The 20638-nt window shown below is 28.2% G+C and overlaps 4 protein-coding genes across 6 annotated transcripts; 1 reads left to right on the top strand and 3 right to left on the bottom strand.

Moving 5' to 3' along the window:
* Window positions 1-98: 98 nt before the first annotated feature.
* trio (trio Rho guanine nucleotide exchange factor) lies at window positions 99-16348 on the bottom strand. Of its 3 annotated transcripts, XR_012846096.1 has the most exons (13): window positions 16043-16348; window positions 15872-15946; window positions 15618-15735; window positions 10547-15502; window positions 10279-10483; window positions 8103-8589; window positions 4538-4914; window positions 4026-4454; window positions 3534-3955; window positions 3307-3463; window positions 2452-3221; window positions 2134-2319; window positions 1637-1775 (listed from the first exon to the last, which is right to left on the bottom strand). XR_012846096.1 is itself a non-coding variant. In XM_075819607.1 (12 exons), exons 1-12 carry the CDS (start codon window positions 16107-16109, stop codon window positions 992-994), a joined length of 8754 nt encoding a protein of 2917 aa, XP_075675722.1. In that variant the 5' UTR covers window positions 16110-16205; the 3' UTR covers window positions 99-991. The 3 variants fall into 3 exon arrangements, 1 of the variants encoding a protein (XP_075675722.1); XM_075819607.1 differs by lacking the exon at window positions 2134-2319 and having other exon boundaries at window positions 99-1775; window positions 2545-3221; window positions 16043-16205; XR_012846097.1 differs by lacking the exon at window positions 2134-2319 and having other exon boundaries at window positions 1638-1775.
* Window positions 16349-16884: 536 nt separating this feature from the next.
* mRpL40 (mitochondrial ribosomal protein L40) lies at window positions 16885-19993 on the top strand. Its single transcript, XM_075819618.1, has one exon. The coding sequence runs from the start codon at window positions 16935-16937 to the stop codon at window positions 17622-17624; it is 690 nt and encodes a 229-aa protein (XP_075675733.1). The 5' UTR covers window positions 16885-16934; the 3' UTR covers window positions 17625-19993.
* Window positions 17620-19463, bottom strand: LOC113795668 (myotubularin-related protein 9). Its single transcript, XM_075819613.1, has 3 exons — window positions 19314-19463; window positions 18808-19254; window positions 17620-18745 (listed from the first exon to the last, which is right to left on the bottom strand). The coding sequence occupies exons 1-3, from the start codon at window positions 19461-19463 to the stop codon at window positions 17681-17683; spliced, it is 1662 nt and encodes a 553-aa protein (XP_075675728.1). The 3' UTR covers window positions 17620-17680.
* Window positions 19606-20499, bottom strand: ATPsyndelta (ATP synthase, delta subunit). The gene is made up of 3 exons (XM_075819619.1): window positions 20279-20499; window positions 20061-20214; window positions 19606-19992 (listed from the first exon to the last, which is right to left on the bottom strand). Exons 1-3 carry the CDS (start codon window positions 20399-20401, stop codon window positions 19781-19783), a joined length of 489 nt encoding a protein of 162 aa, XP_075675734.1. The 5' UTR covers window positions 20402-20499; the 3' UTR covers window positions 19606-19780.
* Between the last annotated feature and the right edge of the window lie 139 nt (window positions 20500-20638).

Here is a 20638-nt window from a genome sequence, read left to right as displayed (position 1 = left end):
GATCTTTTGCATCTCTTATCCACATTAATTAATTCAAAAAGGTTTAATATGATACGGCGTGTGTTTGGAAAAAAAACACAGCCACCTTAAATCATTCATTCGTTTATTTATTTATTTTTTTTTCAATATTTAATTTGTTTTAAAATATACAATTTTTTTATCATTTCAAATATGATTGATTTTTTTTTGTTTTGAATTTTGTTAAATTTTAATGGAAAAAAAATTTGTTAGCCATTTTTATCGAAAAAAAAGAAAAAGAAAAGAAAGAGAAAAAAAATTGAATAATTTCTTTGAATCACATCACAGGAATTAGAGGAAAGCATTTTGTTTGTTTTGTTTGAAATTATTTCGATCATCATTTTGTTTTGTTTTTTGCTAGAAAATTTTAGAAACAGAAAAAAAATGTTGTCAACAACTAAACTTTTGTGTTTGAGAAAGCCAAGAAGAAGAAAAAAACAGAATTTTTTCAACAACAAAAAAAAACAACTGAAAAATATTGGAACAAAAAAAAAAACAAACAGATTTTTTTTGATGGCTCGAGATTTGCTATTTTAGATTTATAAAATGATAACAACGATGAATGATGATGATATGTGATATATTTACATAAAACATTGATTGATTGATGATTAGGGTCAAAAATAGAATTTGCCGAACAATAATTTTTACTGATTTTAGTTTTGTTCAAATTCTTCCTTTTTTTTCTTCATAAGATGATTATGAATTCTGAATAAAAAAATATATATTATTTTGATGCATGTTTTTATTTCTGGTGGGCGGCAAATACCAATTTGAAATCTGATCTGATATATAATTCACATTTTGATATAATATATATAGGGTATTTATGAATTTTGTTTTTGTTCAAATATCATTCGATAATTGTTTGATCATGAGATCATGTTGAAAATGAGAAAAAAAAATGGTTCATAACAACAACAACAACAACAAATATCCGATTTTCAATTTGAGTAAATCATCATCATCATCATCATTTGTTCGATGTATTCGATGAGGATTTGGACGATTTTGATGATGATGATGATGATGATGATGGTGGTGGTGGTATTGTGGTGGCGGAGGCGGCGGCTGTAGCAGTGACGTTAGTCTGTTCCGACCAACGCCTGATCGATGGATTCATTTTATTAAGATAATCATTTGTTAATGATGTTTTCTTTGAAATGGATGATGAATCAAAACTATGATGACTAGATGTTGTTGTAATATCTAATCCACCACCACCACCACCACCAAGTAGATCATTACGTTTATTTTTAAATGATTTTTTAAATCCATCAATTATCGAACGTTTTTTCTCTTTAAATGAATTGGTGGGATGTTGTTGTTTCGGTATAATCGCTGTTGATGATGATGATTGTGATGATGATGATGGTAGGGTTGATGACGATATTGAATCACCATTCTGATTCATCATCATTAATTTATCAATATTTGATGAACCATTATGTTGCTGATTATTATTATGTATACGTGGTATATGATGATGATGTTTTTCATTTTTAATTTTTGTATTTGATGTAATCCTTACGGATTTAGATGTTTGCGTTGTACCAAGTGTTGTTGTTGTTGTTGATGATGATTTTCCATCTGTCAATGTAGTAGTTGTTACTGTTTTTGATGTTGTTGTTGTTGTTGCTGTCGTTGTTGATGATGATGATTTTGATTTATCTCGATTGGCAGCAATATAAGCTGGTGGATGTGATAATGTTTTTCTCAATGATGGATTCCATAATGAACATAATTCCGGTGCCGAACTACAAAAAAAAAAATAAACAAAACAAAACAAAATGAATGAATTAGAATGTAAACAAACAAACAAAAAAATGTAAACATTAAAAATCAACGGAGAAAGAAAGAAAGAAATGGGTGATAGATTGGTGGAAATAAGGGTAAAATAGTAAAAACATGTCAATATTGAAAAAAAAAGAAAATCAATCAAAAAAAATAAAAAGGAAAAAATTACCATAAATAAAATGAATGAATTTCATATGGAATCATTATTGAATGAATTGAATGTAAATAATTATTTTCAACGGAATGGATGAACAGGAAAAATAAATAAATCAAAAAAAAAAAAAAAAAAAACGGAAAAGCAAATCAAATGACACACACACTTATATATTGGACAAATGGGAGAAAAAAAACTTTTGGATGTTATGATCGGTTTTCTTTCCGGTGATGTTTCTTTGGGATGAAAGTTTCTTTGGTAGTATCTTTTTTTATCCACGAATCAGTAACCATTTTTTTTTTGTATTTTCTTAGAGGTTTTTTTCAAGTGGTGGTGGTGATCGGTATTTTCTTTTCATAATAAATTTTTCATAATAAAAAAATCGGGAATAAACAAAAATCATTCAAATCAAAGGATCAAACAAACAAACAAACAGAAAAAAAAACATTCTTTCAGGTTTGTTTTCTGGTTATCATTCATACATTTCATGGTTTCATTTCATTGTTTTGGACAAGGCATATCTGGAATATTTTGATTTTTTTTTCTGATTTGATTTTACTCTGAAATTTGCTCACATTTCTTTTGTTAGCTCTTTTTGATATGCAATTGGTGATTGTAGTGCACGTAAAAAATCTTGCTGTGTATCAAGTATTGCACGTATATTAGAAACCCATTCATTTGAAGCATCTTTTGTTTGTCCTTCACATAAAAATGCTAAACCATCTTGTTGTGGATCTTTTGATTTCAATATAAATTGTTTTGGATCAAGTGATAATGATTTATCTGGTATTAATGACATTTTGTTCACTTGTAGATGATTTTTATATAAATAATTTGGATTTGAAAATTGTGTTTTTTGGCCAACTTGTTCACTGAATATAATTATTTGTTCGAATAAAAATACTTGTCGTTCTTTGAGCTTTATTGTTTGAAAATTCATATTTGTTCCATAATGAAAAACAATATCGGCAACTGATAGTTGTCCTTGTTGTAGCAATTTTCCTTGAGCAGATATTTTTCCATCAAAATTTTGTAATCTTGATACCATCATCATATCATTAGCTGTTTTCGGTACAACAATCATTATTTGTACAACTTTTTTCAAATCATCAATCTCTTCACCAACAATACCGGATTTTTCTGTACAACGTAATACATCTTTCAATAATAATTGATATTTCATTATACGTTGTACTGGTTTGATTAATAAATCACTTAAATGTAATTTATGACCAAGTTTTAATCGTATATCCTATTGGATTAAAAAACAACAACATTTTTTTAGAGAAAAAATCATTTGGAAAATTTTCATTTCATGGCAAAAAGAAAAAACAAACCTCAAAAAATTCAAAATAATCAGAAACAACAGCTTCGGATAATGGTTTATTCTGGCAATAAACAACATACATATTTAAACGTCGTTCATATTTTCGAAATATTTTTCCTAATCTAGCTGGTTCTTCAATACAACGATCCAATTCGGGTAAAAAATAACTATTTAAAAAAATCAAATCAAATCAATCAAATCAAATTAACCACCTATTGAAATCACATCAATACTTACTCTTTATGCCATTCATGTATATTTTCAATATTACCAAAAACAATTTTATATTTACCACCTTTTAAATCATCTGGTATTTGTATATTATCAATCGAACAAATATCATCTGTATTATTACGAAATAATCGAATATAATCATCAACAATCATTCCTAAATGTTGTACATAATCTCTTTCAGTTTCAATCAATTCTAACATTACAAATTTTCTTTTTTCTAATGCACGTTCTTTTTCTTTTGATTCATCATCAGCATCATTATCATTATAATCATCTAAATTATTAATATTTTGTTCATTGATTGTTTCATTTTCATTATCACCAACAACAGTAGCATTATCACGACCAGAATATTCTTTCTGTTGTTGTTGTTGTTGACTATCATCGTCGCCTTCAAGGCTAATCCTATTCACCATTTGTTCAATCTAAACAAAAAGAAAAGTGAAAAAACAAGAAATTAATTGATTCTATCCAAAAAGATAATCTCAAAATTACATTTGATTCTTGTTGCTGTTCATCGATCATTATTTCTTTCGATGAATCTTGTGATATTTTTGTTGTTGTTGTTGATGATGATGACATGATTGTTTGATAATTATGTTCCTGTATAACAGCCATTGGTGGTGGTATTTCAATTTCGGTTAAATCACAATCTTCTTCACCTGTACCAACACTATTACCACTATCATTAATAGTTGATGATGATGATTTGATTGTTGTTGAAACATTATTCACATGATTACTATTATTTGTTGTTGTTGTTTTATTATTATTATTATTAACAACAATCATTGTTGTCGATATATTTGGATCGATTACAATTGTTGATTCATCAATTAATTGATTTTGATTTAATAATGTTGCCGATGATGATGATGATGAATTTGATGCTGTGGATGATGATGATGAATGATTTGATGAAATCTATATTTCAAAACAGAATAAAACAGAATTTGAGTTACTTTATCGATTCTGGAAATGTTTTTATCCTTCTGCTTCATCATTACCTGTTTATTATTTGTTGGGGAATGATTCTGTTGTTGCTGCTGTTGTTGTGATGATAATGGTGGTGGTGGTGGCTGTGATGTAATTATCATTACATTATTCATATTCGATGATGATGATGATGATAATTTTGTCATTATTGTTGATGATTTATCTATTTGTTGTTGTTGTTGTTGTTTATTACTGCCATGACTTAATTTTCTAACTGGATTCGTTATCCATTTTAATACACCACGTTTTTTATTTGGATTTTGATTTCCACCACCACCACTAGCGCCACTACCACCACCGATATTTGATTCATTGGCCATTGTTGTTGCTGATGAATGATTCATTTGTTGTTGATGATTATCATTGAAAAATGATTGAGAAGAATCGGCTACAAAAACGAAAAATGCAAACAAATGAAGAAAAACCATTAAAAATTCTGGATTCAAATTTCAGAACAGATAAAAATCACAAGAAACAAAATCATCAATTTTCCCATCATACAAACAACATTATTTGAACGATTCTTATCATTCAACAAAAAAATATCCGATATTTTCGAAATTGATGATAATTGTAATGTTTGTTTTTTTAAATTATCATTATTATTATCATTCGAACAACGACAACAACAACGAAACATTAGAGTTGGCTGGTGGTTAAGATTTTTTTTTTTTGGTTTTTTCGAAAATAGAAATTTTTTTATTTTAAACCCAGAATTTCCCTCTCAATCTCTCTCTCTCTCTCTCTCTCTCTCTCTCTCTCTCTCTCTTGTTTTTTGATTTTTGTCAAGCAGAGAATCAACACAAATTAATCAAATGACGTTGACGATTCTTTTCTTTTTTTTCTGTTTAGAATTATTAAACACGTAAAAAACACAGAAAGCGAAAAATGTCTCAAAAGAAGTAAAAAAAAGCATTGATGTAATTCGAGTAAACTGTTGAAGTTGAATGATGATGTTCATTTATGCTGAACGTTGACGACAACCAACCACAAACAGCAACTAAAAAGATTTATTTTCAAGTTTTTTTATTCATCACTTGTTCTTGATGTCAAATTGTTTCACAAACCAACCACAAAAAAACACTGATGATGATTATTCAGTTAATGTTCTCATTTTTCAATCAAAAACAAAAAACAAACAAAAATTATTTAAACTTTTTCAAAAAAATTTTTTTTAAAGCCAGATATCCAAATTGCTGTTTGTTGCTGGTTGCATTATAATCGCAAATGACAGATTGGTTGGTTGGTATGGTATGGTATGGCATGAATGTCATCATTTTCGATTGGTCGATGATAATCACCAATGATGATTACACAGCTCAGGAAATATGGTGCTCAAAAAATTTCTCTCTTTGTTAATGATTTTTCTGGGTTAATAAGATTAATCACACGACGACGACGACGACGACAATGGGAAATATAATCACAAATAATCCTTGGATTTGAAAAAAGAAAAAAATCCAATGGATGGTAGGCAAAAAAAAGGCACTTGAAAAAGAATTAACAACAACAACAAGATTTACAGGAGAAAAGAAGGTGCAATCGAAAAAAATCAAATGTAAAACTTTGATTAAATTAAATTAACAAAGCCAAAATGTGTCAATCAAATTTGTACATTTGACAATTATCGATAATTTTGATCGATTGTGGTGTGTCGTGGAAGAAATTTCCAAAAACCACACAAAAAAAAATCAAATGTCAATAGTAATTATCGTCAATTTGGATTTTCGTATGTTTTTTTTCCGAGCGAAAAAAAATTTATTGATTTTGATGGACCGAAGAAAATCATTATTAAATTAAATTAAACTCAATTGGGTAAATTGATTCAATCATGGAACGATTATGGAGAAAAACACAGCAAAAAAAATCACTTAAATTTGATTTTGGATTGAATTTTTGGATCCGAAAACCCGAATGAACAAAGTGGACAACTATGAAACTCTGTAAACAAGCAAAGAGAAGAGAAGAATTTTCTATTTTGGCACACCGACACCGACAATTGACTTTGTCATTTTTCCGAAAAAAAGTTTCGGTTTTCATTCAATTTAAACACAAACACACATATCATATATACCACCACAACCAGTTACCGACGACAAAAAAAGAAAAAAGACTCACCACCATCATCATCAAATGATGATTAGGATGAAAATAGAAATTTTTGGAAAAATTAAGAAAAACCATAAAAGACGCAAGACTTTCGTTTTCGTTTTTTTTTCTTTTTTCTTGAGTCCAGAGAAATAATATTAGCCAAAACAACAAACAAACAAACAAACAAAAATAAAAAAATTCTTATTCTTGAATAATGGAGGGAGAGATGGGGAAGAGTGGTGGGGGTGGACAAAAAAAAAGGAACATCAATAATGCTCACACACTACCCCTACCACCACCACCATCATCATCATCATCATCATGATTATTCAATGGCAAACAGAATCCAGAATCCAGAGATTCTGGTTCTCATACACACACACATCATACATACTGCTACCATTATACCAATTTTTCACAACAACCATTATTATGATTCAATTGGAACAAGTTTCTCAACAGAAAATAATAATAATAATAATAAGTTGAAATTCAATTCCAGAGAATCGAGAGAGAAAAAGAGAAAAATAAACGACCCGAATTGAATTATTCTGCGAAAAATTCTGTCGTTATTTTTTTTTTCTTGTATATATATCAACCAACCAACCAACCAACCTAACCTATAGAATTATAGACCAATTTGGTTATCACACATAGATTCTATACACACATACACACACATTCTCTATATAAAAACTGTTTTGTTGTTGTTGTCGTTGTGTGGTGGTGGTGGTGGGAAGGGGGAGAAATGAAAAAATCGTCATCATTAAAATAAAGGGAAAGAAACAAACAAACCAAAATTATTATTATCCACATTTTATCAAGATTTATTCAAGTAGAAAAAAAATGATTCCTCACTATTAAATAGTTTCACTTAATAATCATCTTAGCAAAGAAAAACAAGAAAAACAATTATAAAAAAGAAATTATATTTAGAAGAAGAAGAAGAAAAAAAATCAAGAATCCAGAATCCATCATCATCATTCAAATACAGAATCTGACATTCTGTTAAATGAATATAACCTTTCTTTTGAGATTGTGGAATGGATATTTGTTTTTGCATTTCGTTTATCTTTCGAACGAAAAAAAAACAAAACCAAAAATCAACGATGCTTAAACATTTGTTTTTTGTTTTGTTGTTTTTCTTTGATTTCTGTCATTATCATTCCATTCCAAACAAATGACAAATGAAAATAAATGATGTTTTTCTAAACAAAAACATCCTTGTAACAAGAAAATAAAATATTTTCAAACAGCCAAACAAATACTTTTTTCAATCGATTGTGTTTTTGGGTATTTCGATATACACAAACAAAACAAAAATGTCAATGTCGAGGATGCCATTGAATGATGGTAATCATATCATCAAAACATTGTTGTTGTTGATTGTAAACGAAAAAATTTAAATACCGAAAAAAAACTTCTCAACAATAAATAGATCAATGATAACCCCCTCCCATCCTCAAAAAAAATAACAATATTTACCTTCAATAGCCGTTGTTGTTATTGGTGATGATTCGTTTGATGATATTGATTGAGAAACCAATGTTGTTGTTGATATAATCGTTGGACGTTGTTGTTGTTGTTGTGATTGATGATTATTTATCATTGTCGTCATCGATGTTGTCGATGATAATATTGATTGTTGTTGATGTTTTTGTAATGGAAATCGTAATATATTGTATGGTACAAGACCTTGTTGTTGTTGAAATTCTTCAAATTGTTGTTGCTGTCGTTGATCATTGAATTCGTTATTTTGAATAATTTTTACAAGACAAAAATCACCAAATATCGATGATGATTGATGTTTGATCGGTTGTTGTTGTTGTTCAATAATTTCAACTTTTTGTCCAATTTTTACAGATAAAAATGGCCATTGTTGTGGATAATCATATAATGATGATGATGATAATAATGTTGATATTTTTTCCTCATTAAAATCTTCTTTTATCCATGCATAATCAATGATTATCTGGTAAAAAATTAAAAAAAATCAATCAATCAAATCAGTTAATCAAATCAAATAATAAACCAATCATGCGGTTTTCTTCAAAATCCAAAAATGAAGAAGAAAAAATGCAATGCAGTGCAGTTGCCTTTTTCCTTCAAACACACATCGAACAAACATAAACAACAAGAAAATATCGTTCAGGAAATAAGATTGAAAAAGGATCATCAAAAATCATTCATTTTTCCACCAAAACATAAATAACAATACCTTGACAGCAACGATGATGATGATGAAAAATTTTTTAAATCATCAGCATAAACCATCATCATCATTCAAAACATCAAAAATAAATCAAATTTTCAATGATAAACAATTGAAAATTCTGTTTTTAAAAAAAAACCTAAAAAAACACACACACAAACACACTATCTTGGTCGATTATTCTGGTTTATTAACCAAATCGAGTCAAGAGAAAAAAAAACTATCCACCAACCAACCACCATCATCATCATCATCAGAGATAATGAAAAACAGTAGCCAAATTGCGTGTGATATGGCCGAAAAAAATTTTTTTGCTACTACTATACCGCTGCTACTGAATTTGATATGTTTCAAATGTTAATGTTTGAATTGTTGTTATTGTCATTTTATACACACAAACACCAATATGTATCCAAATTCCAAAACAACAACAACAGCAGCAGAAAAAAAAACATCAAAAAACATCATCATCATGATGATGATGATGATGGATACTTTTTTTTTCACTAAACACGACAATGCTAGCAGAAAGAGGATTCTTTGAAGACAAAAAAAACGGATTCGGCGCCAAACTGATAACTGATGATGTTGATGACTATATTCACTCAAATCATTTCATTTCATTTTTTCAAATGAAAATATGCATATAGAATGATGATGAAAAAGAAAAAAAAATTCTGAATAAAGATAAGAATCCATACATACAGGGTGTATATAGGTGTTTTTTGCAACTGGGCAAACAAACAAAAGAAAAAAAATTCCTGTGAAAATCTAGCAGCATTGAAAAATTTTGAAACTTTTTTTTCCGTTGGTTCATCACTCGTATACGTCATTAGCAAAAAGAAAAATATTTTTTTCTTGTTTTGTTTTGCATATCTTATATCTTTTATCTTTCATTTTTTTTTTTGTTTTCCTAAGAAATCAATAGAATTACTATGGGAAAGAATTTTCAAACAAACAAAACAAAAAAAAATATTTCGTTTGTTTGGCAAAGGAAAGATATGAATTTACCATGCTACAGGCATATTCATTCTTTGGAACTTCTACGGTATGGAAAAATAAAGAAGAAAAGAAAGAAAGAAAATTCAATAAAGAATATTCTGTGTGTGTAAATGTTTTTCTCGCTATTCGTTTGTTTGTTTGTTTGTTTGTTATTATCATTTCCTAGACATGTGTTGTGTTGTTATCATGTATTTATTTGTATTTTATGCACCATATAACAAACAGACAAACAAACACACAGAGAGAAATTATTTGGAATTCACACAAACAAACTATATGTAAAACACACACAATAACAATGGAATCAGATAAACAAAATGAAACAAAATTTCGATTAATAAAACAAGAAAACAAAAAAAATGATAATTAAATAAAAGCAAAAAGAATTTCATAATAGGAAATGGAAAAAATCTATCACTGTATTTATGAAAGTTACAAGGAACATACCTTTTCATTTGTACAATTACTTCCGACACTGCTTGTATCAGTTTTATAACCCGAAGAATTTGTTGTTGTTGTTGATATTAATGATGTATTTTCATCGGTCATCATTGATAATGATGATGATGATGATGTTGGTGGCATTGGTGGTAAATGTTTTTGCTGCTGCTGTTGCTGTTGATCACCCATCATACATTCATCACTAAAATCACTGGAGGGAAAAAAGAATCAAAAATCAAAAATCAAAAACCAAAAATCAAAAAAAAAAACTTACCGGCTTGATCGATTATTCGATGCTGTCGAGGAATTCAATAATTTTTGTTGATTCGATTTGGATTTTAAAAATGTTGAATATAAAAATGTATCCGTTTTCAATTGATTCAATTTTCTAATCCAATTTTGTTTCATTTCTAATGTTGATGTTTTTAATGTTATTTTATAATCAGACATTGATGATAATTTCCCAGTCCAAAGGGAAAATTTCAATTCAGAATCATCTAAATTTTCATTAATATTTATTTCATGTGTCATTAATTTATTTTTATATTGATATCTTGATTTACCACCAGAATCACGAATTTCTTTTGAAAATATTAATAATTTTTCAAATAAAAATATTCTTCTTTCACGTCCTTTTTTAAACAAAGATTTTGAATCAAAAACAGTCATTAAATCTTGAAGGATGACTTCACCCAATTGATCCGGTGTTATATCATAACCTTCAAGCATTGAAAAATGCATAGCATCATTTGCTTTTTTCGGTACATTCAACATAACATCTAAACCATCTTTTAGTTCACCTTCTTGATCCAAATCCGTACAGCTTAATAAATCTTTCAATAATAATTGATATTTTGTTATACGTTGTACTGGTTTAATTAGATAAGCATCGATTGGATGTAAAATTGAATAACGTTGTTTAATATCATCAAAAAATCCACCTTGATATTGAACCAATAGCAAATTTGAATCCGGCTTATTTTTACAATATTCAACATAAATATCAAATGATGATGACCATGTTACAAAACAATGACCAATATCTTCCGGTATTTGTTCATATTTTTCTAATTCTCTTAAAAATATTTGCTTATGAAATTTATAAATTTGTTCAATATTACCAAATAAATGTCTTTCTTTTCCTTGTAAAAATTGTGGTAAATTTTGATGTAAATTAGCTAAACGAAATTCTTTTAAATAAGTATCAATACAAAGTTTCAGATCTTCAACATAAGAACGTTCAGTACGTAATAATTCTTCCATTATATAATCTTTTTTTTGTATTGATTTTCGTACACTAACACTTGCGTCATTTGATTGACCAATATGATTATTATCTTTGACTAGATTTGTTGTCGATGTCGATGAGGACGAGGATGAAGACGCTGCGGCAGCAGCAGCAGCAGCAGCTGATTCAATATTAAACAATTTACGTTTTTCATTCAATCGATATTGAAATTGATCCAATTGTTTATAAAAATCTTTATATGATTGTTCAACAAATTGTACCCATTTTTTTATCGCCAATTCATGTGTATGACGTTTTTGTATTAGGTTTTGTGATAATTGTGATAATAATGATACTTTTTCACGACATTCCAATAGATAATGTTGAAAATTATTAAATTCTAAACAAATTTGTTCAAATTTTTCTTGATTCAATTCATCATTATTATTATCGATTATTGATTGTTTTGATTGTATAAATATTAAACCATTTTCATTTATCCATTTCAATGCTTGTTTTGAACTATGTTCAACTAAAATATATTGTTTACAATGATCCAAACGTTTCTTTTTCTCTGCCCAATATTCTAAAACACGATTTTCTTGTATTAATAAATCATCCATTATTGTTTTAATACGATTTTCAGCATTCGTATATGTTTGATTTGAATGATGATTATTATTCATTGATGTTGATAATGAATAATATTGTATACAACGTTGTATATATTTAAGAAAATTTTCAGCATTTCTTCTTGCATGTGTACATGCTTTTAAAAATGCTTCTTTTTGTTCATGATGTTTACCAATCTGACATGTTAATAGATATTCATCATTATTATTATTATTATCTTGATTTTTTTGTATTAAATCCATTGTTATAATTGTTAAACGATTTGCACCACAAAAATCTTCATCATGTTTATATTCATTTTGTAAACTATTCACTACGGAACAAACTTGTTCAATTGTTTTGAAAAAATTTATTGATGCCAGCACTAATTTATGACGATCTTCAGCATGTGTCATTAAATTTTGCCATCTTTTTGATAATTCATTTGATATTTGTTCGATTGTTTGTGAATTATAATGACCATTATTGATTAATGAATCTGCTTTTTGATGTAAATAAATTGCACGACAATGTGTTTTTTCAATTGCATCCTGAAATTGTTCATGATCTGATCGTAATTGTTCTGCTGTTTTTAATGATGTTGGTATATAAAATGAACTTTTCAACATTGAATCACCATTCCTTATCCAATTGAATATTTGTTCAGCATTTAATTGAAAATGACCAAATTGTATTATTTGTTCTAATTGTTTTCTTCTTACATCATATATATCTTCAAGATCAATAATTTTTTCTTGTAAAAATGTTGTTATTTTTTTTACTAAATCATGTCCAGTTTGTTCATTACCATTATTATTATTACCTTTATTAACAATCAAACGAAATGAACATGAATCCAAAAGTTGATCCAATTCTTGTCCATAATGAATTGATTCAAATATTATTGATTGTAATTGGGTAAATTTTTCATTTAAACCAGTTAATTTTGATTCTAATTGTTGTAGATCACCAATTGTTGTTGTTGTCGTCGCAGATGATAATTGTTGTTGTTGTTGTTGTTTAGATTCATCAATATAAATTGAACTTTGTATATTTTCAATCCAAATATCCAATTGTGATGTAATATTCATTGATTCGGATTCAAACAGACGTATTTTTAAACAAATTTCATGTTTATATTGTTGATTATTCCATAAATCTTCAAATTCTTGTATTAAATTTCTCAATTTATCACATGATAATTGTATTGTTTGTATTGATGATGATAATGAATGAAATGATTCTTCAGAATAATCATAATTTTCCTGATGAAATGATGAATAATTTTTTAATTCATTCAATAATAATTGTCCTTTACCAATTGCATTCGTTATTAATGTATGAACAGATTTTCGTTGCATTAAAAAATTATTTATAATTTTTTCAATTAAATCTTTATTTTCAGGCATATCTAATGGTGTACCATTTACTTGATTTCTTAGCTCTGAAACATAATTATTAATATCTTTTTCCAATGTATAAAAGGAAACAGCTAAATTTAATATTGTACGACGATTTTCAACACGTTTTGCAAATGTTGATATATTTGATTGTAATTGTCGTGCAACTTCCGATATTTCATCAGCATTACATTCACCAGTTCGTGCTAATTCTTCAGCTGCTGCTAATAATTTTTCAGCATTTGTATAAGTATTTTGTGCAACAGTTTCAAAATGATTATGACTTTTTTGTAGAATTTTTGCTTTTGAATAATTTTTACCAATACCAGGATTTTTATTCAGAAATCCATTACCATGTTGATTAATCCAATCCAATACTTGTCGTACATCATCCTGAAACAATGCTAATGCTAATCGTTGATGTAATTTTATTTTACGATAATGCCACATTGAATCAATATTTTGTTGATTAATTAATAATGTTTGTAATAATGACATAATATTTGTCATACTATCATTATAATCACGATAAAATTGATGTAAAAATGTATCTTTTTGTTGATGATTATGATGATGACTAGCCTGTATATCACCCGAATATTTTTTATATAAATGTTCTAGCTGTGTAATTAATTTCTTACTACTTGAATGACATTCATTATAAAGATAGAGAATTTTTTCATAAAATGATTGCATTTTTTTCACTAATGTTTCCAATTCATTTACTTGTTGTTGTTGTTGTTGATATAATACATTTGTTGTTGTTGTCGATGATGATGGCTGTGTTGTCAATGATGAAGATTGAGATGATGATGGTGACGAAGATGATGATGATGAATGATGATGAAAAAGATTTTGATGATTATCACAAAATGTTGAAAAATTTTTCAATTGTTGTGTATATTCTTCAACATTATTATAAAATGCTAATGCAATTGATAATAATAAATTTCTTTGATCTAAAATTGATGCAAATTCTTTCCATGAACAATCTAATTGTCCGGTTATTTGTTGTATTAGCTGTACTGATGTATGACCATTTTCAATCATATTACTTGCAACATGTTGTAATTTGGTTATATTAACATAAACATTAACGGATGCATTTGCAAATTCACCATGTTTTTCTTGCAATTCTTTTATATCCGATAATGTTGTACCAATAATAATAAAACTACGCATAAATATTTCTTTATTATTACGTAACCAATCCAGCATTTTATTTGCATCCGATTCATATAATAATAATTGAAGATGTTGTTCATATTTTATACGTTTTTGATTCCAAAGTCGTAATAAATTCTGTCGACAATGATGAATTTCATTTACAATTTGAAATATTCTTGAAATAGCTGTTTCAATATCTGGATTAAAATATTTATTATTAATCCATTCACGATTATATGATAATGATTTCATCATAATCATTGTTGAATTTTTCAGATGTATCATATTTGTATCATGCATAAAATAGCTTAATTTTGCTAATAATTGTTGTACTTCAAGATCAACATCTTCAACAGGTATTTCCGATATTTTTTTCTTCATCATTTTATGTTCATCAATAATATTATTAATTATTTGACTATCATTTGAAAATGTTATCTTTTTCAATTCTTCTTTCATACCAAGCATTATACAATAAACTTTTGCAATACGTTCCATAAATTGTTCAATAACAATACGTGATTGTATCCAATTAATATGATCATATGGATAGCTACCATTTTCAATATCATTTGTTAATTGATTTAATTGTATATATTTTGCCAATGATTCGACCGATATAAGTACGGTTTCAAATTTATATTTTGTCGTACCTAATGATGTACGTTGTTTTTGCCAAAAATTATCCGGTTTTATAATATATGTTGTATGAATTTTTATTGGGAAATTTTCATCCAATACTTTCAGTATTGGTTTGACTGTTGACCATGTTGAACCACGCATATCGATTATAACACAAAATTCTAATGCTTTTGATTCATCACTAAATGTTTGGAGATTGGAAAAAAAAGAGAAAAATGAATGATTTTTATTAGTGGTTCGTCAGGTTAATCGATCAATAATGATCACCATCATGGTTAAAAAAAATTAATATTTACCTAGGTATCGATGCAAAATAATTGAGTATTATTTTCAAATTTTCAATATTAAATTTTTCCATTGATGGTTGACGTGATGGAAAAAATATAATAGGTCCACCACGTATATCTCGGCCACCTTTGATGATGATAATGATCATTTTAGGTCAATGATTTGTTGTTCAACAAATTTGAATGAATAAGAAAAAAAATGTTAAGTGAAAATTGAACAATCGAAAAAAAATGAAAATCAATAATAACCGACAACAACTTACCGGAAAGGATAGCATAACGTTCTTCCAATAATGATTTTATATCATAAGCTTTTATTGTTTGTTTACGGAAAGATTCTTTTTGGATTGAATTGAAAAAATTAATGGAAAAAATATTAATGCAAACCATTAACGTTCGATCGAACACCAAAACAAAAAACATTCGAAACTTACCTAAAATATTACGACATTCATATGAATCATTCGAATCGATTGGACAATCTAGATTCCAATTTTCCATTGTTTTTTCGTTTTTTTCGAAATCAATTTTCAAAAGAATTTGAAGAAAATTTGTTTTGGACTAAACACACACACTGAATAGAACAATTTGATGATAATTGAAAGCGAAACAAACAAAAACAACACAAAATGAGCAAGATAGAAATGGTTGAGTATTACATCATCGTTCGAACCAAGAAGAAGAATGAATGTTAATGAAGAATTTTTTTTTTCGGTTTTTTTTTTTGGTTGTTGAAATCAATCAATCGAAACCCTATCTATTTACACACACAACACAGGTAAAAGGATGATTCATAATTCAAAATTAAGTTTTTTTTTTGTTTCGTTTCACCTTACTAATTTAATTACGGGGTGAGAGATTTGAATTTTATCATTTTTTTTTCTTTCAAAAAAAAAATGTTTGTTTGTTTGAAACATAAAAGAAATTGTAAACACATAACTGGATCGTTTCAATCAAATAAACAAACCAAAAACTTCTCACCATTCATCAACATGATGATGATGATGATGATGACTTCAGCTGAACTCTCTCTCGAACTGTCTCTTTTCCAAGATAGAATATATACCCGGCCCCTTTACGTAACATATAAAAAAACTATAGAAAAGGTTTGTAGTCACAATTGAAGCGGTAAACAATTTTTTTTTATTCGTCATCAATTAATTTTCATACTACTACCTTGGATGAGCAATTCCGTATATTTTTCAATAATCTATGCTTCTATGATGGAACGTTTTTTATTTTTGGTATAAAACAGAAAAAACGTTATGTCTATTGTGACCGAAATGGTTGCGAATATTTTTTTTTGTTTGTTTTTCATTCGTTCGAATGTTCACCGCATGTGAGCCTCTCCCAGGTTTTTTCGATTCCATTTCGATTCTATTTTTGGAAAATTTTTTGATCAAACCGAAACAAATCAATCAATCAATCATGTTCACCGATATTATTCAACGATTATCTTCAACAACAACAACATTATTATTACCATCAACAAGATCAATTCATTTATCAATAATATCATATGCATCACCATTACGTAAGAAAAAAATTGTAAATCCATTAACAACTCGTAAACAATTTGAACGTAAAGTAAGACGTTTGGAACGTGAAATTAATCGTCTAGAATCAATACCATTAAAATTAAAACCAATTTTGGAACAACAATTACCACCAAATGTTGTACGTGAATTAAATGAACGTAAACGTACAATAACGAATGATGAACGTAATCAATTGGATAAAATGCATGTATATTTGAATAAAATTTTATCAATTTATCGTGGTATTGAAACTCGTGAAGAAATGCGTCTAATTAAACTAGCTGTTGATTCACAACAAAAAGCCTTAAACATTTTACAACGTGATTATCCTGAACTTTATTCCGAAGCAATTCAAATTGACCACAATTTAATACCATATCAGATTAATAATGTTAAAAAACATACAACACCAAATCCATCATCATATAAATGTCCAGATGGCCGACAACAAGATATAACAAAAGAATGGCGTCTTTAGATTAGTTAGTTTATTTAATCAATCAATGTTATTACAATGTAAGAATTTATTTCAAATCAATTTGGTTGTTGTTGTTGTTGTTGTTGTAAATTTTGTAATAAACGACGAAGTTTTATTGCACGATGTTTCAGCGTTGATTCTTCTTCAATCAACATTGCAATACGATCTTGATATTCTTCTAATTTTGTTGGTTCCATTATCCAACGTAAATACATTCCTTTCCATAATTCTAATGATTGTGGTGCAACCGATGGCCATAATATTGAACTATTTGGTTCATATAATGGATTTAGATAATCTTTTAAAATTTCTGGTCGATTTATATATGACCAAAGTGAACAGGTTTTTTTAGCAAAATTCATTTCCATACGTTCACGTTGACAATCACCCAAAAATGTACCGAATTGTGATGAATATGAATTTTCAAATAACAAAATTAAAAATTTTTCATTAAATTCAAATGAACAAGGAAATTGTTGATAAATTTGATAAACACAATCCAAAAATGCTAGGAATATTGGTGATTGTTCACGTGTTCGTGCACTTGGTATTGTATATGCACTATGTTTACAACGTGTAGCGAATGGATGACCAGCTTGTAACCATTCACGTTCAATTAATGCTTCAAAACCATAAATATTACGACAATCAGGATTCAGGATGATTTGTGTTAATGAACAAACTTGAAGAGTAGAATCCATTCCTTCTGAACCATGTACCAATACGGAAACATTATCCTGATCTAAACATTGTGCAACTAAACAAGCACTACTTAGAACATCTTTTATATGTGATAACCAGCCTGAAGTTTCTAAACGTGAAAGCCATTTATCCATTGATAATGTTTGATCCATACAAGATTCAATCAGTTTACCCAATGAATCTAAAAGGGTTGAATGACGATCAATATTACGATTAACACGTGTCCATAATGGATAATGCATTTCCAGTTCGAAACCACCACCTTTATTACGTGCTAATTGTGATAGATTTTTTGTCCGAGTTTCAATTATAAAACCACGTTTACCAACACCCAAAACAGTATTAATAAGTTTTTCATCATCTTTACAACGTTTTGAACTTGTACCAACCATTGGTTGTCCACTACGTAGTAATACTTTCTATTCGGGGGGGGAAATTTTGTTTTTTGAGTAAAAAAAACGTTCAAAATTTCAAAACTTACTTTAGTTGGTCGATGATAATAACTTAGTACTGGAAATCTTCCTAAACAACGAAATTGTGCAATCGATCGAAGACAATCATCCGAAATTGTTTTTGGTACGATAACTGTTTCAGGATATGTACGACAAATTTCAAAATTTTTATTCACTGTTGATAGGCGCCATTCATCACTATGATGTGTAAGATTGGCAAATTCATTTTCAATTTTAAATTGTTCCCAACCATTTTCAACAAATTGAAATTCAGGATTATAAAAATATGGATAAAATAATCGAGGTTCATTTAGATTGGATAACAATTCGATCGATGTTGCAATATTTAGAAATTCAATCCAACCATTAATTTCGATTGTTAAAATACGAAAATTTTTACATTTCAATACTAATATACCACCAGTTTGTATGGAATTTGGTCGTCGTTCAACAACATCAATCATTGAATGTAAAAGCTATTTGATCACCAAAAAATTTAAATCGAGAAAACAAAACAATAAAAAATCATACTTACAACCAATTCATTGAATTCCATTGTTTTCCTTGATGATATTATCAAATGATGACTAGTTATACATAATGTTCCTTCAATTTTATTCTGCAATGTATCACACATAATAACACCATCTAATTTTGGTGTTTTGATTAGATCAAAAAATTCCATCTTTTTTTTAGTTTTTCTTTAGGGAGTTTTTGGTCAACAACAAGAATTGTCAAAAAAAAAGAACAGATCGAAAAAACACACACTATTTTGACATAAGCGAATTAACCCAAATGGTTCCAGCATTCGAACCAAAAAAATCTGGTTTTTCTTCAAAAATTTTTCAATTTTATTTGATTTTATTTTTTTAATTTTACAAAAATTCTGAATCAATCAATCAGAATTGATAATCTAAGAGAATCATTATTTTAAATTGGAAAAAATGATACAATAATAAAGACATCGATGTAGAGCAACATTAACATTTTTTGTTTTGGATTTTATGCTGAAGCAGCAACAATAGCTTCGCTTACTTCAACAGCAATTTGTGCTTCAACACGTGCTACTTCATCCGATGCTGATGATAATTGTTGTTGGGCTTTATTCAATGTTTCACGTGCTGCTTGCATATCTAAATTTTCAACTGGTACAGCTTCTTCGGCCAATACCTGAACAGATGAATCTTCATTGATTGTAACCGTACCGCTGCTTACTGTATCAGGGGAAAAAAACATCAATTTAAGGATCACTGTTAGAATAAAATCAATCAATGTTATTTACCAAAAAAACGTTTAGCTGTACCATCATTTTCGAATACGGTAACAACACCTGGTTTCAATACAGCCAACAATGGTACATGTTTTGGTAATATACCGATACTACCGCTAAATGATGGAACATCAACTTGTCGTACATCTACACCACCATAAAATACCTAGAAAAAATAATTTCGTTCATTGATTGAGTATAAAAACCATTTTTTTTCAATTCAAACAAACCTCATATGGTGATGAAAATGTTAATGGCATACCGGTTGAAGAAGCATCGGCAAAATTTCTTTTGGAAATCAAACGAAATGTTTGTCTTGCTAGTATTGAACTTTGACGAATTAAATAATTCATTTTTCGTTTATTTTGAAAAAAAAAACTAGAAAAATTTTTGAAAAAAAAACCAGAAAAACCAAAACACGCGAAATGAAATGAAATGAATGACGAGAAGAGTGAAAAAATGTCCTTTCGAACAGAAATAAGACAATCAACTATTTCTACTATGATAAGGTCCAAATGGTTGGAAATAGTAGTCGAATAATTCGCGAAATATACTCATCGAATGTTTACGCCCGCTTTGAATTCAGCATC

This window comes from Dermatophagoides pteronyssinus, unplaced genomic scaffold (genome assembly GCF_027571235.1).
Source record: "Dermatophagoides pteronyssinus isolate colony J.1.1.1.1 unplaced genomic scaffold, Derpt_VIB-CSIC_2022.12 sq0004, whole genome shotgun sequence".
NCBI classification, from domain to species: domain Eukaryota; kingdom Metazoa; phylum Arthropoda; class Arachnida; order Sarcoptiformes; family Pyroglyphidae; genus Dermatophagoides; species Dermatophagoides pteronyssinus.
Note: the sequence above shows the minus strand (reverse complement) of the source record. Positions and strands in the feature narration are given on the sequence as shown.

What these genes read in the sequence shown, in the direction of transcription:
- mRpL40 (XM_075819618.1), top strand. Translation starts at nt 16,935, where the DNA reads ATGTTCACCGCATGTGAGCCTCTCCCAGGTTTTTTCGATTCCATTTCG.
- trio (XM_075819607.1), bottom strand. Translation starts at nt 16,109, where the DNA reads ATGGAAAATTGGAATCTAGATTGTCCAATCGATTCGAATGATTCATAT. An exon ending in ACGTTATGCTATCCTTTCCG is followed by an intron (nt 15,736 to 15,871) that starts GTAAGTTGTTGT and finishes TCATCATCAAAG; the next exon opens with GTGGCCGAGATATACGTGGT. An exon ending in AAAGAGCTAACAAAAGAAAT is followed by an intron (nt 1,776 to 2,544) that starts GTGAGCAAATTT and finishes TTTTTTTTGTAG; the next exon opens with TTCGGCACCGGAATTATGTT.
- ATPsyndelta (XM_075819619.1), bottom strand. Translation starts at nt 20,401, where the DNA reads ATGAATTATTTAATTCGTCAAAGTTCAATACTAGCAAGACAAACATTT. An exon ending in CATTTTCATCACCATATGAG is followed by an intron (nt 20,215 to 20,278) that starts GTTTGTTTGAAT and finishes TATTTTTTCTAG; the next exon opens with GTATTTTATGGTGGTGTAGA. An exon ending in TACAGCTAAACGTTTTTTTG is followed by an intron (nt 19,993 to 20,060) that starts GTAAATAACATT and finishes CCCCTGATACAG; the next exon opens with TAAGCAGCGGTACGGTTACA.
- LOC113795668 (XM_075819613.1), bottom strand. Translation starts at nt 19,463, where the DNA reads ATGGAATTTTTTGATCTAATCAAAACACCAAAATTAGATGGTGTTATT. An exon ending in TGGAATTCAATGAATTGGTT is followed by an intron (nt 19,255 to 19,313) that starts GTAAGTATGATT and finishes GTGATCAAATAG; the next exon opens with CTTTTACATTCAATGATTGA. An exon ending in ATTATCATCGACCAACTAAA is followed by an intron (nt 18,746 to 18,807) that starts GTAAGTTTTGAA and finishes CCCCCCGAATAG; the next exon opens with AAAGTATTACTACGTAGTGG.